Source organism: Urocampus carinirostris, chromosome 3 (assembly GCF_059441175.1).
Source record: "Urocampus carinirostris isolate Australia breed hairy pipefish chromosome 3, RoL_Ucar_1.0, whole genome shotgun sequence".
Lineage (NCBI taxonomy): Eukaryota > Metazoa > Chordata > Actinopteri > Syngnathiformes > Syngnathidae > Urocampus > Urocampus carinirostris.
Window position 1 is genome coordinate 57788475 of NC_142351.1, and position 19669 is coordinate 57808143.

The following is a 19669-nucleotide window of genomic DNA, read 5'->3' on the forward strand; positions in this document are numbered from 1 at the left end:
ATCACTGTCTTGTTGGCTAATTTAGCTAGCTGATGTCGTCCAGTCGCGTAAATCTCCACAAAACAATGTGCGGTAAGATGTTTTCTCATTATTGACTAACGTGTCATAAATTTCACGTAGCTTATGTGCTATAACTCAAAAAGAATTGAGAAGCTATTATGTGCCATTTTAAAGCATCCGATGCGAATTACCTGCTCGCCGCTAGCGTTTGCTAATCGAGGCTTGCTCGGATGTCTCAAGAATCCGTTTGGTCGTACAATTTGTCTGTTCTGTGCTCTAACAAATATTTGCAACAACCGCCTATTATGATTGCAAATAAATTCTAGATTTATGCAGGACTTAATTTCTTCTTGGTGTTTCCTACGTGCACCGACCCATTGTGCTAAGGCCCGCTGCACAAGGCCGACATGATATCCAGTCGAGCTATTGTATTTTATTAAACAACCGCTATATTGGACAATGACGTAAACAGTTATGTTTTGACAATCGTACAAGAATGTACTTAATCGCTCACGTTAATACAGTGCAACAATGAATATCACGTTCAGAAAAAAATGAAGAAATGTCACTTATGCAAATGACAGACATTTGAGTGGGTCCATCTGTTCGCTGAATCGGGTGTGCAGTATGTACAAATCAAAGTAGTTAGTAAACTTGAACCTGAAATAAGTAATAGTCAACAAGGCATTGACAATGTAACCGGAATTTCAGGGATTTTTTTCCCTTCAGTTGCGCCTAAGTTACACCACTGTTAAATAAAATACTGTTTGTCCCCTTGCAATAATCCAAAGGAAAAAAAGAATTTGGACCATGTTTGTTGAATTTACGTTAACCAAAATTAAATCTCAGGATAACGTCTGCTGATTCCTCTCTGTATTTAAAAATGGTAACCATGTTGTGTTTCTCATGTGTAATCTTTAGTATGAAACGGTTCCAGCGCCGCTCCCAAACAACGAGGAGAATGGCTCATCAAGGCACACCGCCTGAATTTACCCAACCGAAAGATGGATCAGAGCCTGACAGTGACTCTGACTGGGATTCTGGCCTTGGTGATGAGGTTGAAAGTTGCTACACGAGTCCTGATACTGAAGACCACCATCAACATGCCATAGAAGGCAACAGTGAGGCAGGAGCACATTTTACTGTGTTTGTTGCCTTTCAAGGAAACATGGACGACGCCGACTTCACAAATAAACTGGATACGGTTCTTTGTGGCATACCAAACATGCTTGATATGGGTTAGTATGCACTTTTAAAACTTGTTTGGTCAATGTTTTTGTCGTAAGTGGGCCCTGGCTATTTAGATCTTTGGAGGTTTGCTTCCATATGAACTCATCCAATGTCCGATGTTCGCTGATGTTCAATGTTCGCTCATTTTTTTCCATTTTAACTCATGTTTGAAGGCCTAAAGAAAAAATGTTTTTTTAGCTATATAGGAAGGCTTTAATCCTCATAGTTTCATTACTAAAAAGTATGTTCTAGCTTGTACCATTGTTAAGTAAATGACAGTGCTAACAGCTACAGTAAGTTTCTTGAAAATATGTTTTCTAGAACTTTTTGTGATACCTAATCCTTCTAAACAATGGTTTCCATAAACACAAGGGCAGTTTGCTTGTTTTATTGCATGAACACTGAATGCCCGATTTTTCCAGTGAAGTGATTCCACAATTTTGGTCACCATCGCAATTACATTCCCTCGTTAGTGCACGAAACTTCATCCCTCTCTGACCTGACAATGGGACTTCGTCTTTTTTTTTTTTTTGAAAGTGATAAGCTCTGTTCTTTCACCACACTGGGGCCACTCGGACACTCTCATTTGCCGGAATAGGAAGCAACGCTAGAAAGTGTGGGCTCCCCAGATGTGTGGACAAAGATCTAATCAAAGCCATTCCTGTCATGTTGATTTTTCAGATGGAAATCATTCCCCTAAGCTTGATACTCACGGATGACCTGCGGCAAACACTTTGCAATAGTTTTTTTGTTTTTTACATTTAAGAAAAAAACATATTTACATTTTGGCAGTCAGGGACAATGCTTCTAAGAACTAATAGCTAAGATAAAATTGCACCAGGGGTCTAGTGTAAGAGAATTAGAATGTAAATCACAGGTAGAATCAATCATCTTTAGAGTAGTATTGGCTTTTTAGTATTAGTTTTTTTTAAACGAAGGATGTGGATTTTTGGTTGTTGTTTTTGCGGTCCAAGTTCAAATTATTTATCTGTCCCTCTTGTAGATTCAAAGACTCTACAGCCCCAGCATGTCGAGCCATGGAACAGCGTTCGCGTTACTTTCAACATTCCACGGGATGCTGCTGAACGGCTGAGGCTTCTAGCTCAGAACAATCAGCAGCAACTCAGGGACTTGGGAATTCTCTCTGTGCAAATCGAAGGTCAGTCGTGTACTGAAGATCTTATTTTATGAAGATTGTACAGCGGGGTTCAGGATACTACAGCTAACCGTTCAAAAAGGAATAACAATAAAGGTTAATGAATGCTTTCTCATTTCATTAGGTGAGGGAGCCATCAATATTGCAGGGGGACCAAATCGAGGACAAGAAGTCAGAATTAATGGACCAATTGGAGCAGTTGGCCAGATGAGAATGGATGTCGGGTTTCCTAATCACCCTGGTCCAGGTATTGTTCCTTGGTCCCATAGACAGTGGTATAATCAGATTCAGATCTACTTTATTGTCATTCTAGTGCACGTGTATACAGAACGAAATGTCGATACATCTGACCCGCACAGTTTCCTTGAATGTACAGATATAAATAAAATGTTGTATTGAGTTGGAGTATTGAGTACTAATAATATACTAAATAATTATGGCTATGTATAGTATTTTACAGTAGCACAAATAGTGCAAGAGGAGCAGCTAACCAGATGTGCAAAATGGGCAGTCAGGTAAACAAGTCAGGTAAACAGTAACAATAACACTGTAAGTACAATAGTGCAGAGAAACAGATGTGCAAGGAGTGGCTAGCTATAAAGAACTGCCAGTAGTGCAAAAAGTCAAACAAAACCAACAGATGTACAGATTAGCAGCAGTTTAGATTTACTATGTACTATGTATTTACTATGAATCCGAATCTGATAATCTTCCATTTAAAAATTGTGTGAATTGTTTTTTTGTTGTTGATTAAAAATCAGGATCATGCATAACTGTGAATATGTTATTTTGTTTATACTGTTTTCTACCCACAGGTGTGAGAATGGCAAATCCTTCAATGGTCCCCCCAGGCTCAGCCATGTCAGGTCAAACGATTCCACCAGGCAACAGTGGACAGATGCATCCACGGCTTGCCAGACCATCTTCACAGACAGGTTTTTAACTTTTACTTTCCTAAATGCATGCACTTTACGATCTTTTGTAAAGCACATTTATGGACCGTAACAAAACTGTCATGTATATATCAACTTGTGTCGCAGAAGTCATGGATCCAATGATGCCAGGCATGTCTGTTCAGCAACAACAACTTCAACATCAACAGGCTGGTCCCCATGGACCCATTCCTCCCCAGGCTGTCCATCACATGCAGGCTTTGCAGGCTGGTAGACCAATCAACCCCGCTGCTTTACATCAGCTGCAGCAACAACATCACCAACAGCAGCAGGCCCAACAGCAAGCACAACTGTCTCAGCTTGGAGCTAGACCTCCTTTCATCCCACAGGGCCAAATGGCAATGCCTCCGGGCTGGAACCCTCCTGGAGTTCTCCAAAACACAGGCACCCAAGGAGGCCCTGCCTGGAGAAAGCCTCCACCTCATGCACAAATGGTTCCACGACCACCTTCCCTTAGTACAGTTCAGACACCTAGTCACCCTCCACCACCTTATCCATTTGGTAGCCAGCAGGCTGGCCAAGTATATAATGCTATGGGACAAGGACAATTACAGCAGCAACAACAGATGGCCATGGGACAGTTTACAGCACCCCAGCCTAAAGGTCCACAGGTTGGCCCTGGTGGTGCAGCTGGACCACCTAGACCACCTCCACCCATTCCAGCCTCAAGTGGCCCGCAGGGGAATCTCACTGCCAAATCCCCCGGGTCCTCGTCATCCCCTTTTCAACAAAGTTCCCCTGGAACTCCCCCAATGATGGCTCAGAGACCTACAACTCCACAAGGGTTTCCACAGGGGGTTGGCTCACCGGGAAGAGCCGCCCTAAACCAACAAGGTAATATGCAGCAAGGATTTATAGGGATGCCCCAACATGGACAACCTGGAGCGCAAGCTCATCCAGGTCGGTAGAGTTCTTCTGTGGGTTAATATTGTTTTTTTTTTATATACAAATACACTGATATACTATTATATACTATAATAAATAGTTGGCATTTCTCAATATGTAATGACAAGTGAATTAATTTTTATCATAGGTATACCAAAGCGGCCACTGGGCTTTGCAACCCCAAACTTTGTCCAAGGTCAGGTGGGCACGACCACGGCAGGAACTCCTGGTCAGCAGCTGCAGAGCAGCCAAATGCTCACTCATACTGGTAAAATGCCTCCATCAACCACTGAAATGAAAACTACAGTTTTGAGACTAAACAAAGTGCAATAGTAGTTTTGGCATACCACTTTCTAATTCTTCTCAGTTCGTCTTTTTAATCACTATTTTTCAAACAATTATGTATTAACAACTATGTTTAAGGTAATCTTAGACAAAACATCACAATGTAATGGTTTCAAACAAAGTGGGATGCAAATCATTATTTCTTGTTGAATGCTCACATGTTAAAATTATTTAAGTATTGTGAATTACATTTTCATGGAATTATTTAACAATCAAATACGCAGAGGATTTTCTTAATTAGTGTAGCTACGACCAATGTTTTTTATTTCTGTTTTTACTAGGAGTCCAACTTTCATCTTCCACACCCAATTCAATACACACCCAACCCAATGTTCTGGCTACACAAAGTGGCATCTCAGTTCAGTCCCCTGGAACGGCTGCTGGGACGAGCATGAGCCAGCAGCAGCTGCAGCCTGGCCTACAGGCCCCAATGTTGGGCCTCCAGCATCAGACCCAACCCGTGGCTTCCTCCCCCAGCCAGATGGTTCAAGGCCAGGGTGGAGGTCAGACTGTCCTTTCAAGGCCTATCAGTCAAGGGCAGAGAGGAGGCATGACCCCACCCAAGCAAATGATTCCTCAGCAAGGCCAGGGGGCGATTCATGGGCAGGGTCAGATGGTTGGAGGCCAAGGGCATCAGGCAATGCTTCTGCAGCAGCAGCAACAGCAGCAGCAAAATTCAATGATGGAACAAATGGTTGCAAGCCAAATGCAAGGAAACAAGCAACAATTTGGAGGAAAAATAACATCTGGGGTCATTCCAGGCCAGGTGATCCGTGGGCCTTCACCTAACGTTCAAGGTAACATCGCTCAGTTCCAGGGTCAAGTCGGCCCCCAGCAGATGACCTCACAACAGCAGCAGCAAATGGCTCATCTCCAACAACAACAGTTACAACAGCAGCATCAACAACAGCAGCTTCAGCAGCAGCAGCAGCAGCAGCAGCAGCAGCAACAACACCAACAACACCACAACCAGCAGATTAATCAGCAGCAGGCTCAACAGGTTCCACTTACTGCCAATCCGAATCAAATCATGGGCATGCATGGGCAACAGTTGAGGCTTCCTGCTGGTCACCCTCTTATCCAACAACAGTTGCAACAGCAGCATTTACAGCAGCAGCAGCAAAAACAAATCATGTTGCAGCAGCAACAGACAGCTCAATCACACCCACATCAATTGGGTGATCCCAGTAGTGGGACAGGTGATTCAGGCGTCCAACAGCTAGTTCCAGATATGCAGGTGCAGCAGGTACAGGGAATGATGGGTGGCCCTCAGCACATGCAAATGGGTAATGGACAATTTGCAGGTCATGGCATAAACTTTAACCCCCAATTCCCAGCTCAAGTTACAATGGGAGGACCTTGTGCACAGGCAGGTGGTTTTCCTGTCAATAAAGATGTAACACTGACAAGTCCACTGCTGGTGAATCTCCTGCAGAGTGATATTTCAGCCAGCCAGTTTGGACCAGGGGGGAAGCAAGCAGGTGGGAACAATCAGACTAAACCCAAAAAGAAGAAACCTGCTCGAAAAAAGAAGTCAAAAGATGGAGAGGGGCCGCAGCAAGTTGAGGGACCTGGGTAACCAGTTTTTCCGGCAGCTAAAAGTCACATTTCAACTCAAATTTTACTATAACAATGTTTCTAACGTAGATTATTTTTCCAGAGGTCTGGATGGGACTGGAACAATGGAAGATTCTGAACTGCAAAATTTTGGTGGCGAACATAGTTTAGGCCTGGATAACTCTGGCCCAAAGCTCGCTGACTTTCCAAACAGACCTTCAGGTATTTGGGATAGTTTTCCTTGTTTAGTATCGTGAACTGCCCATATTCATATTTTGTTCAATTTTGATTCCATAATAAGTTAGACCCAAAACACTGCTAAATTCACGTATCCACTCATTTTCCTCATAGTTTAGGTGTTTTAATGTTCTTAGTACTAAATCCAGTTTCATCTTGTTCGCCCCAAGTATTCCCTGGACAACCAGGTGATCAAAGGGTATTGCAGCAGGTACCAATGCAGTTCATGCAACAACAGCAGCAGCCACCACAGCAGCCGCCACAGCAGCAGCAGATTCAACACATCCAACAGCAAATTCAGCAGCAGCAGCAAATTCAGCAGCAGCAGCAAATTCAGCAGCAGCAGCAAATTCAACAGCAACAACAAATTCAACAGCAGCAACAAATTCAGCAGCAGCAGCAAATTCAACAGCAGCAGCAAATGCAACAGCAGCAGCAAATGCAACAGATGCAACAGTTGCAGATGCAAAGTATACAGAATACTCAAGGGCAACAGGCCATGGCAGGACCACAGACTGCAGGTCAAGGTCAACCCCAGGTACACCACCAGTTGCAACAACAGCAGGGTCAACCGCAACATCTGCAACAGCAGGTAATTCTTATTCAAGTATAAAGGCATTTTCCAATATACGAAAGACCTCCATTGATATAATGATGTGCTTTTTCAAACCTCAAATTACAGCAACAGATGCTGATGATGCTTAAGATGCAGCAAGAGCAAAAAAATCGCTTGGCAATGACTCCAGGAGGACAACTTCCTCGTGGAATTGGCAATCAACTTGAGAGACTTCCGGTTTCGCAACAAGGGAACATGCCTGTCATGATCAGCCTTCAAGGTCACTCAGGGTTAGCGCCATCACCTGACAAAGCAAGAGGAATGCCTTTAATTATGAATCCTCAGGTAAGAGCACGTAAGAAACTCATTAAAAAAAGTTTATTTTCTATTAAATTTGTTAAGTACACATATATGTATCATCTCGCATTTGTTTTGTCTAAATTTGCAATCTAACTTTTCTGTCAACTTTTATGCCTTTTAGCTTGCAGGTACAGCACGACGAATGCCCCTTTCTGATCAAGGGCAAGGTTGCCCAGGAACAGGTTCCGATGAGACAACTTCTGGAATCCAGGCAAAGCAGGATAGGCCAAGTGGTGTTGAGATGGGCATGCCGTCTGGAAATGGCAGCCAACAGATGATGGCCAACCAAGGTTCCACAACACATGTGATGAAGCAAGGGCCTGTTTCGTCAACGGTGGCTCCACACTCCGGAGCCAGTCCCCAACAACAGTTGCCTACTCAACCCCAACAGGGAGGCTCTATGTCCAACATTCATTTCCCTAATGTCCCTACAACCTCACAGAGTTCCAGACCAAAAACTCCCAACCGGGCCAGCCCTAGGCCATACCATCATCCCCTTACACCAACAAATCGTCCACCAAGCACTGAGCCCTCAGAAATCAATCTTTCGCCAGAAAGACTCAATGCTTCAATTGCAGGGCTTTTTCCACCTAAAATAAACATTCCTCTGCCACCTAGGCAGACTAATTTAAACAGAGGATTTGACCAACAGGGCCTTAATCCAACAACTTTGAAAGCCATTGGACAGGCACCTCCAAGTTTAACATTAACAGGCAACAATGGGAATGTTGGAAATAACGCAAGCAATATTCAACAATCTTTCTCTACTGGTAATGGTGGGGTAGGCACTAAACTAGATAAGCAGACTGGAGGACAGAGTAAGAGGATAAGCCCTAGCAATAGTCGTAGGTCAAGCCCAGCTTCGAGTCGCAAGTCAACTACACCAAGTCCTGGAAGACAAAAGGGGGCAAAAATGGGCATGGGCATCACATGCCCTCCTCAACCTCAACAGCTGGGTAATGGTCATGGTCAAACAATGATGCTTAGCCCCACATCCATAACATCTAATCCAGTATCTATGTCATCGCAATTAAGTGGCAGCATGGAGACACAACAGACTCTGGTCCCCTTCCATAATTTACAAGCTAACCCGTCTGACAGTATCAGAGATAGTAAGATAATGATGGCATCTGAGCAACGTCAACTATCTCGATCTCAGCCGTTGCGAGAGTTATCGGCTCAGAGAATGACAAGTCCGCGTCTTCCTGCCCCTCAGCAGCAAAAATCAGACATGGAGTTGCATGCTGGGTCTGCCGATAGACAAACAATGCACAAAGGACTACTACAGGACTCAGCGGTGGTCAGGGCTGCTCCTACTTCCCTTAATCAGCTTCTAGACGTCCAGAACAACTCACTTCGACCTGTACATGGTAAAATCGTCAGAGACGTTATGGCAAAAGAAACCCACAAACCAGCCTTGGATCCAGAGAGACCACTTCATTTTACTACTCGCAGTACCGACATTCCAGTCCCCAGTTCTTCTCCTGCTCGGCTCAGTGAATCAGGCACTAAACCCAAGTCTCCTGTATCAACTCCTATTAGTGGTCACAGCATGCATCCTAATGTGACCTACCATACCACTACCAACAATAACCAAAATATTTTATCTTCCTCTGGTATCAGTCCTGGCGTGAGTACGACGACTGGCCGTGGTTCTACGTTCACTAACACCAATATTGTTCAGAGTGTAAGCCCAATACCTGTTACTTCCAATCAGGCCAGTCATTTGTTAGCTGTTAGCAGCAGTCCTATCACCAGCTGTAGTCCAAGCCAAGCCAGTGTCTTGCTCAAACCCGGTATGGGCCCAAAACCAATTCCGAGTGTTCACTCTGTCATACAGATTCCTTCTTCATCCGGTTCGATTCCTCAGAACCAAATCACTGTATTTGTCTCACCTAACCCGGGGACTTCTGCTTCGTCAAGTCAAGTTCCTACATCTGTGGTCTCCACAATGGTGACTCTTCCGAACAAGAATATTCGGCCACAAGATATCCGCCATCAGACCCCGTTAACTCAACCACCTCAGTTTATCACAACCACCCCCGTTTTCATCAACCCAATTTTTCAAGTTCCTAGTACATCTGTATCGCCCAATACCACAGTAGTTTCCCAGTCAGTCACTATGATGGGACCTATTCAAGTATCTACTGCAAACATCCAACTTCACACAACCCTAAGCACCACACAGACTTCTGGGACGAGCGTGAGTTCACCTCAGCTTACGCAAAACACTGTTGGAAACATTAAGACTGTCACCAGTGTCTCCTCTGCCACCCCAATGGGAACTCATTCAACTCAGCAAGCGATCCATGGTACGCTTCAAATGGAAAATTTAATTGAAGCTCCAAAATCAAGTTCACCTATGATCAATCAGCCTCATTCAAGTCTAACTCCCTCCTCTTTTCAACCTCACATTGCGTCTCCACCCTGTTCAAGTCCTAGCGGTAATTACACACTTCAGAAGGGACTTGTGTCTACCACTCCAATATCTCAGGCAAAAACTAATCTGGCGCAGGGAACCAGAGTGCCCACTGGAACATTGACCTCCCAGATCCCAGTTGCTCCACCGCATGCTATTCACTCTTCTGCTAGTCGGGTTGAAATAGCAGTGTCCCAACACACTATCACTACTCCAAACCTAACTGCGCCGTCAGTCTCCTCTTCTGTTTCATTTCCTGATCAGGTTACTGCATCTACTGAAGCCCCAGTGCCAAATTTCAGCCAGCCCGCAAAGTCTCAAAATCAAATTGCTAGTGTTGTTGGCACAACTTCTACAGCCTCCTCCCTGAGCATGGTCTCTACAGTCAGCCCTGTTCAAAACCCAGTACCATCAGTGGTTCCAATTGTTCCAGTAACTGGACTGATTCAGGAGACTCAGCCCGTAAATTCGTATGTTGCTAGTGCCAGCAGAGCATCTCCTTCTCAGACTGGATCTGTGTCTTTTGTGCCCATTATTACGCAAGCAGAGGCTTCTGCTGGAAGTATTCAGAAGACTCCAGGTATATACGTGTTATATAAATAATTATTGAAAATTGAGCTTACCATTACTCATCTACAAGTAAATATGTTGTGACTGTATGATATCCCTCAGAATCTGTTGATCAAGATGCTTCACAAGAGCCTGTTTCTGTTGAGAAGATAAGTAAGTGTGACTAGTGCAGAATTTAACTTTTTTTAAACGAATCATAGGGCTGCACGATTTTGGAGAAAAAAAACTAACTGCAATTTTTTTCCAGACCTGTATTGCTATTTTAATGCGATTTTTGATTTTGGGCAATTTTCGATTAGTGCTTCTTCTGATTTTAGGGAAATTTTAAACCTAGTGAAATGCAAACTTACCTCGAGATGACGTCCTTAGAGACTGAGTATACGACTGTAACAAAATAACAACTATAGATCCACAAATAAAAAAAGAATTGCAGTTGAATAAATGGTCTTTATTGTCATACAAAAGTACAACGAAATTGGAGGGCTACTCCTTTCAGTGTAAGAAAGCGATTTAGAGAGTAGATAGCTAGTCACACCCTAGTGACTCGTGACTGCGACTTCTGCAAGGTCTTTGCGATGATTAAAACGCAAGACTCAAATGTAGTGGTTTTCTACAAGTGGTAGCTCCAAGTCGTCCGTTTCATTGGTAATGGATCAGGTGTTGGTGACTAGCCACGTTCAGCAGTGGGCTTAAGAGTTGTTAGCCTCGCTTTCATCTTTCCCTTCTAATGCTGCATTAATCAATTCCCAGAAACGATAAAAATCCAGGGAGCACCCGCTGGTGATCAGCTTTTCTTTGCACTTTTTTGACATTCTTCAGAGTTCGATGTAATTGATAAATTAATTTTCAATGTAGGGAGCCGCTAGTTACAAGCTGTCGTGTTTTGGTGGCCAGTTGTGCTCTTTGAGTAAGGTCTTACACAAGCCTAAGTCATGCACACACATCTTGCAAACTGTGCCTCACCTTTTTTGGCTTCTGATTGGGCGGCGCTGCTGGACCCTAAAATGAGAGAATTCCTTTTGGCCAAACACTTCACCCAAAAAACAAACTGGAAATGTTTTACAGTTACTCTATCGCACTACGTCACATCGCGATATCGATCAGATTTCGGTTAATCGTGCAGCCCTAATTAGTCCTCTTTTGAAATTATGTAACACACTGTTTTTTTTTCCTATCCTTTTAGATGACCAGGTTATAGCAAGTTCTGATCAGGGGTAAGATTTTTTAAACCATGTTCATGAGTGCTGTTGTCTCGTTTCTACTAGGAACCAGAATTGACACTTACTAATGAGTAACCAAATTGAATTAAAAAAAAACTTTTTAAAACATTTTAACCTGAGTGAAAAATTGGGAGTCTAATATTGCTTTGCCTATTCAAAATGTGTAAGCCTTGTAGTCATGGCACACATTATGTACTATTTATATCTGTACATTCAAGGAAACTGCGGCTCAGATGTATCGACATTTCGTTCTGTATGCACGTGTACAAGAATGACAATTAAGTATATCTGAATCTGAAATAGTGGTATTCGCTGTGATTATCCTTCTTTAATAAATCAGGGTTACTCAATCTGTCTTAATTTGGCTATTATAAACTATTGAATTACACTTAATGGTCAAATGACACAAAAACTTACGTTTTTAGCTAGCATTAAAAAGTTGCAAGATTCATTCAAATGCAGTCGGACATCCAAAAATCAGAGAAGGAAAAAAGTAAATAAGTGCATTAAACGTAAATATTCAAGCCACAAAAGGTGACTTGTATTAAGAATGTGAGTTTCTTTTTAATTAATAAATGGAACACAGTCATTAATGTCTATGCCAGACCTATGGTAATGCGATGTTATTATATTTCCATTACTCAAAATAAATGTTATATAATTCACTACTATTTACCCCCAAATCCATAAGCATATGCAATTACTTCATTTTAACAATGACAACATAGGATTAATCACAATTGAAAAAAATGATGACAGTAATCATAGTTAAATGGCTACTTGATTTATCTAACTCTGCTGACCTTCATGGCCTCATCTCTTTGTGAATTGTGATAATATAGTTTTAAATGAAGCCATGTTTGTGCAGCACAGTTGATAGTTTACCGCTGTTTTTCCACTTCTATCATAGATGGGCAAAGAAAAGAAAGACGCCCATCAACTTAGTTCCAAGGTATGTATTTGTGTATGTTTGCACTGCAAAGACACAAGCAGTGTTCACTTATTGGAGGTTTCGGGATGAAGATGGACAGTATCTGTGGTAGATGAGGAAAAACAGCAAAGGCCTGCGTGGTATTTTATCTGAATAAAGCAGAGTTAAGCTCGCCTACACTTTAATAATGCAGTTTTATTCTTCCACTTTTTCCGGCATGTATTTGCTCTTACCAGTGCTGCTGTGGAAAAATCCAAGGGGCCAATGAGACGCAGCTCCCGAGCAGAAAAGGAGGTAGAGGAAGAGCCAGTTGCAGAAAGCGGCGTCAGGAAGAGATCAACGCGGCCTGGAACAACGGTGGCTGCTGTTAAAGGTAACACAACCAGAAGTGGATTAATATAGTAAACTACCCTAAATCCTGGACTACAGAGTGCACCTCATTAAAAGCCACACGTGCAAATATAAAGTTGAAACTCAGCTTTGTTTTTATTTAAGTTGCACGGGATTCTAAGTCATCACATCCATAAAAACCAACTTATTCACATCCATTTCCTATGTGAAAAAATAAAACAGCGGGGAAATATCTAGTACAGAAAAGTAACACGTTGTGCCTCAAATAAGATACTGGATTGCGGACTGAAATTGACCGCGACGGACACAATCAACTAGCGCGGTAGCCGTTATTAATCATATTGGCATCATATTACTCCTATTGGGCCTAAAACTGACGCCGTGATAAGCCGTGATCAGTCCCAAGATGGCGTCATTACCGACTGACGGTATACGACAGTAATAAAATAAATTGTAGATCCACCTAAAAAAAGTCCGTAACGGAGTGTCACGGCACAATGAGTTACTTTTCTGTACTAGACATTTTCCCACAAATTCTGCCAAGATCGCGATATTACTCCATATGAACAGTAGGAATCTCGTTCATCGATTCATCCTCGTCATTAATCAGATGAAGAGGCATTTGGCTACCGAGGGAGTCATAATTACTCCCGCAGTTTATTGGAGCCACGTTGATTTTTTTTTTCCTTTGACATTCAGAGCACCTGCAGCACACATTGAATCATCACCTGAGGCGTGCGCTTGCAATTCTTTGTTTTAATTAAACAATCGGATTCCATTGTCCGCACCAGTTTTAACCCAGCTGCTAGGCATTATGAACGTGCTGCGGAAGGGGCAGCTGACACCCTTGAGACCATCTACCTCACAAGAGAAAAAGATTGAACCGCACCATATTGTAAGCCACAGTGTTTACAACGTAAAAAAATATAGTAGATTTTGTAGTCCACAATTTACGGTAATAAACCCGATCATTGACCGACACTTCTCAATTTTACTACGTGCATTATTATTTTCATTTCCTAAAGAAACTGGAGCCAGCCCCACCCAGGCCAAGCGAAGGAAGTCAAAATAGGAGCAAATCTCTGCATTGACCACTTTTATGTTTCCCGTTTCTGCTGTGAATCACTACATTGGGATTTTGCTGTCCACTTTATTGATGTATATATGTAATTTTTTTTTTACCGTGGGAAGAAAATCATGTACAGAATGTTTTAATAAGAATAATAATGTATTTCCCTTCCTGTAATGTGAGATTGTAGACAAAATGTGTTAGTTGTTTAGTTATTTGTTAAATACTGTATTGTGTTTGGACTGATAACTGAGCGCATACTGTTTGCAAAATGTTGTTTAAAGAGAATAAAAAATGTACTACACTGAGCCAGTGGTTTTTAAATGTTATACATTAAAGCACAGGTGTCAAACAGGGGGCCCGCGGGCCAGATCAGGCCCGCTAAGGGATTGAATCCGGCCCGCGAGACAACACTTAGAGAAGCGCAAGAGAAAAACAAGCAGCAGGTTGAAATATGTCAACTTGATGTTGCCAAAGCCAGGTGCCTCGAACAAAGACACTACTTGTGTATCTCTCTCTCCCACCCCTTTTCTCCCAATCTCTGTCGCTGTCTCTTTCACTCTCTTTGTGTCTTTTTCTCTTCCTTTGTTGCTCTTTGTCTCTCTCTGTGTCTTAACCTCTTTTGCTCTAACTTCCTTTTTTCCTTTTCTCTCATTTCTCTTTCTCTCTTCGTACCCTTCGCGCTTTCTTTTCTCTTTTCTCTCCTTCTGTCTTTCGATTTCTCTTTGGATTTCTTTCTTCCTCTCCCTTTCTTTTCCTCCTCTCTCACGACTTTTTATCTGTTTCTCACGCTCTCTCCCTCTCTCTTTTTTTCTTTCTTTGTCCCTCTTTCTCTTATTTCTTCATCTCTCTTTTTCTTTCTCTTTAATTTACTAGTCCGGCCCCCGACAGAATGTTGGTTCTATCATGTGGCCCCCGAGTTAAAATTAGTTTGACACCCCTGCATTAAAGGTACTGTGTGTATTAGTTGACCACTAGACGTCCCTGTATTATGCAAACGAAAATCAGTGTTAAAAAGCAAAAGGAAGCAAAGCACATACTACGGAGAGACATAAAGTGAGGTCCCCCCCATGTATTTTGCATATGTAAAACAACAATGTTTTTTTAAAGAATGTATTTTTAGGAGGCGCTAAATACTCAATGTACCTTTAAAGTAATAAAATAATTCTTACGAGTATGTAAGAATGTGAACTGCTTTACCGTTATTGAGACTGAAACCAGATGATTTGTGATGCCAATTTGAGGAAATACTTTGGAAGCTGTAACAACCTTTGCATGCTGATTGTAAGCGCTGTTGTCAGCGCATGCCCAAACTTTCGGTTCGAACAGGAAGCGGAAGTTTTCAGTTATAACGTCATCTTTATTAACAGAAATACAGCGTGCCTTACGCGTTTATTCTGTGAAGATCCATCGTTTCATACAAAGTTGATTACTTACAGCAATGAAGTAATTTAGAACAAAAGTCTAAAAAGCAAATTATTTGCTATGATGTACCTGTATCCTAAAATGCATTTTAAATCAATACGTTCTTGGCATCTGAAGTTAGCCAAGCGTTCCCCCTCCCGCTAAAAGTTTTTCGGAAGGGATGAGCATCCTTCCGAAAAGAAGAAAAACAATTACGTTGATTTTTCGATTCCAGCAGACGCACAAAGTAAAAACTAACTGATGCGTTCGCGGGAGGTCGGAAAAGAGACTAATACGACGGTTACAATTGTGGCCTTCAAATCGTTTCAGGAAAAAAAAAACGCTGGTAAATTTCTAAAAATCGTTTTGAACAGTGGAGCAGCCAAATATATTTTGACTTTCAACTTATTTTCTTTTTTTTTTTCTTTTTCAAACAGTTATTTTAAAATTACAATATATCTTTATTGTCACTAATAAATATGTAGTGAAAATTCTTTGCAACGAGATTAGATGTTGCACCCCAGGAAAAACTTACTAGAGAAACTTTTTTGGTTAGAACAATTTTATTTACACTATTAACAGCAAATAAACAATGTGAGGTTTGAACATTTTTTCTTGACAATTTTAACAGCAATTAAGCATATTCACAATTTTGTTACATCTGACAATATGAAGTTTTAACATTTTTTTCCGACATTTACTTTTTGGGGGGTTTGAACAAATTTATTGACACTAATAACAGAAAACAATCTCAACAGCAATCAAGCACATTCACAATATTATATCTCAATATGACGTTTAACAGCAAACACAATGTGAGGTTTGAACAGCCCTTCTCGAAAATCTTAATAGCAATCAAGCATATTCACAATTTCGTTATATAACATCTTTGTTAGTGTCAATAGATCCGTCCAGGCCAAAGTCGATTGTTTTTTGTCTGAACAAATCCACCGACACCAACTGCAGCAAAACAAACACGACAATCTCAACAGCCATCAAGCATATTCACAATTTTGTTATATCTGACAATATGACGTGACGATATGACGTTTTAACATTTTTTCCTGACATTTTCAACATCAATTAAACAATTTCAGAGTTATTATCTTTTAACAGCAGTTAACTAATGTGTAAAGGGCAATACTATTGTGCAAGGGCATAGCTCTGCCATCCCACCCTCCCAAGCAGCATCCTCCAGTCCTCTGTGTGGGTCCTCTCCCTTCTTACTTCTACTTTCCACAACCCAGGCCGTTGCTGCCGGGACCCCCATAGTGTAGCCCCGGTTCCCCCTTCCGGGTGGGTGCAGACGATTCTTCTTTATGGCTGCGTCCTAGGCCTGCCGCTCGCAGATTGTATGGTATCTGCAGCCATTTGGAGCACAGCCACTGGGGAGATCTGCCTGCACCTACATACCAGCAGGTTTCTGGAGGTCCAGATGGCGTCCTTGATGGCGGCGAGAGTGAGCCAATCCCTGGCAAAGTCGTTCCGAGACCTCCTCGACCGACTCACCCCGTAAAGCACGTACTGTGCATCAGGGACCTCCCCTGCTGGCAAGTCCGGGAATTTTCCTAGTTGGTCGGCCATTGGCCACAAGTCCTCGGCAGCGTTGCACTCACAAAAAAGGTGCCTCACCGACTCCTGGGCGCCACAGCCAGGTCGAGGGCATGTCGAAGTCGCTGACATTCCTCGGTGGTGCATTGCGGCTCTGACTGGGAGAACCTCATGAGCCACCATCCATGACAAGTCTCGTAGTCTGTTTGGGAGGGCAGGATGATTCACGTTGCTCCAAACCGTTGTAGGTTTGCCAAACGCAAGCCCCCGCACAGGACTCACTGTTGCTCACTCTTGCACAATAGCAATAAGGGCCCTGTGGTTTTGTAAAGTGTGACTTTCTTGTGTTTCTAAATCAAACTTCTTTTAAAAATCCCAAATAAAGAGATGTGTTGGTGGCAAGTTAAATGAAACTGGAATCAAACGATCGTTTGGTTCAAGCTTTAGCTTCCGCAAATATGAGCCCATCCAGAACCGGGTCATCGCTTGACTTTTCGGGTTGTTGGGTGGGCCTACAGCGTTTTGGAAGTGGAGAGAGACATATTTGCTTCCCAGGAAAAGCTGGAGGTCAGGCACTCCTTTCCCCCCTTTTTCCTTTTTCTTTTTCATTGTATCTCTTTTTACCCTTTCCCACTTTGAGCCCCAGACAAAGCGAAAGATGGCTCGGTCCAGTTGTAACAGCACGTTTCTTTTGGGCATAAAAACTAAACTGATTGACAAAAGCAGTGGGAGGATGATCGCTTTGATGATTAGGACCTTCCCCTCTATTGTCGGTTTTCTTAGTGACCAAAAAACAAGTCTTTGCTTAACTTTCCTTGTCACGTCATCCCAGTTGGTCTCGCATTGAATTTTATCCCTAAGATTTTCTGGTCTGTCTTTAACACCGTCAGTGGGAGTCCTGCCTTTTCTGTCTCTTTCCACGTTTCATAAAACTTCACTTGTGATTTTTCTCTATTTAGCCTTGACCCAGACGCCCTCCCAAACAGGTCAGTCAAGTCAAGGGCTCTTCCAATAGATGCGCGGTCAGTACATAAAATATTAAAATCATCCATGTACAAAACACACTTGGTAATTTGTCCCCCACTTCCTGGGATATTGATCCCTTCGACAAATCTATCTTTTCTTAACATTTGTGCCAAAGGTTCAATGCAAAGAACATAGTGAAGGGGAGACATAGGGCAACCTTGACGTACACCGCAGTTGATCTCGATTGCTTCCGATAAATTCCCGTTAATCATGAATTTGCTGTAGATGTCTCGGTATAGCAGTCCCACCCACTTGATGTATTTTTGGGGAAAACCACATTTTTGCAATACCCTGAAGATCAAAGGCTTTTTCAAAGTCTAGGTTTAGGACCGCTAGTCGCATGTTTCTGTCGCATAACAAATGGTCTCACGGATCAGCATGAGACTGTCGCTGATCTTCCTTCCCACGACGGCACAGGTTTGGTCCGGATCAACCAAGTCTCCCAAGACTACAGACATTCGTGTTGCTAGAAGCCCACTGAAAATTTTACAGTCCACGTTTAAAAGCGTTATGGGTCCCTAGTTTTTTAAGTCAATTTTGTCTCCTTTTTTGTGCAATAGAGTAACTATCCCTATTCTGAAACTGTCTGGCATGTTGTCTCGACTGGAAAATTTGTTAAAAACAGTAATCAGATCTGGTGCTAAAATATCCCAAAAAGTCCGGTAAAATTCGAGGTTGAGCCTGTCCTTCCCGGGTGATTTGCCTTTTTTCATAGTCTTTATGCAATCATTCAGTTGGTCTTGGGTAAAGTCCGATGTTAAAAAGGGGTCTTGACGCACTGATCTTGAAATATGATCTAATACATGCCCCATTTCATTCTCATGTGTTTCTTTCTTTTCATATAATTTTTTGTAGTACTCTTCGACTAATTTGGTTATTTCACTACTTTCCTTTGTTATTTGCCCGTTTTCGTTTTGAAGTTTAAAAAGCCCCTTACTTTTGCCCATATTTTTTTTAAAAAAGTAGCGTGTACATTTTTCCCCTTCTTCTATTTCTCTTTCTCTGCTTCTTATTATGATGACTTTGCTCTTTATTTCCGCCAAAGCGTTTAGTTCTTGTTTGGTCTCTTTGATTTCATCATTAAAGTCCATCCCCTTTTCTGTTAGGAAGAAATAGCGTTGGAGTCTTCTTTGTAGTCCCGACATGCGTTTCATCTCTTTAATTTTCTTGTTTTTCCCTGCATTTTTAAAAAAGGTCTGTGTTCGTTTCTTTGTCATTTCCCACCATTGTGCTCGTGTATCATACGAGTCTTGAAGGGTCTGCCAGTCTTTGTACAGCTCCCTGTATTGTGCGGCTAGAGCCTCATCCTCCAGCAGGGAGCAGGTTAACTTCCACAGACCCTTCCCAGCAGTCATACCTGAAGGAAATTAGAGAGAGAGCAGGACAGTAGCAAGTGATCCGAAAAAAAAGCCAGGAATTACTCTTGCATCATTCAGTGCTAAACCCCTTGTAAATATGTAGTCTATTTGAGAGGCTCTGGCATTGTCACTACTGAACCAGGTGAAGCCCTCCTCTCCTGGATGTATGGATTTGAAACAGTCCTCCAGTTTAAATGTCCGGCACATGTCTTGTAATAAAGTTGATGTTTTATCTACTTTAAACTCCTCATCGTTCCTCTTTCTATCCTTCCTACTTAGGATGCAATTAAAATCTCCTCCCACGATTAGTGGTTGATGGCCTAGGATATGCGACTGGATGTCCTCTAAGAGTTCGTACCTGAGTTGTCTGTCGGTATGGCCGTATATGTTAATTAGGTTAAAATCATTCCCTATATAAGAAAGTCTTGCTAAGATTGCGCGTCCGTCTCTCATCACAGTACTCCCCTTTATGATGAGTTGAGGGTTGTTTA

General features: G+C 42.2%; 1 protein-coding gene and 1 long non-coding RNA gene across 3 annotated transcripts in view; one reads left to right on the forward strand and one right to left on the reverse strand.

Moving 5' to 3' along the window:
* ncoa6 (nuclear receptor coactivator 6) lies at positions 1-14147 on the forward strand. Of its 2 annotated transcripts, XM_088332708.1 has the most exons (17): positions 1-72; positions 922-1238; positions 2234-2389; positions 2511-2633; positions 3202-3321; positions 3427-4239; positions 4373-4492; positions 4851-6144; positions 6230-6348; positions 6534-6955; positions 7046-7264; positions 7401-10278; positions 10371-10421; positions 11452-11482; positions 12399-12440; positions 12656-12792; positions 13796-14147. In XM_088332708.1, exons 2-17 carry the CDS (start codon positions 923-925, stop codon positions 13840-13842), a joined length of 6888 nt encoding a protein of 2295 aa, XP_088188834.1. In that variant the 5' UTR covers positions 1-72; position 922; the 3' UTR covers positions 13843-14147. The 2 variants fall into 2 exon arrangements, with proteins under 2 accessions (XP_088188834.1, XP_088188835.1); XM_088332709.1 differs by lacking the exon at positions 12399-12440.
* Positions 10780-19669, reverse strand: part of LOC148370251 (uncharacterized) — a 20079-nt gene continuing 11189 nt past the window's right edge. The window contains exons 2-3 of the long non-coding RNA XR_015850099.1: positions 12653-12783; positions 10780-11267 (exon numbers count right to left, since the gene is read on the reverse strand). This is a non-coding gene — a long non-coding RNA (uncharacterized LOC148370251). The remainder of the gene's footprint in view (positions 11268-12652; positions 12784-19669) is intronic.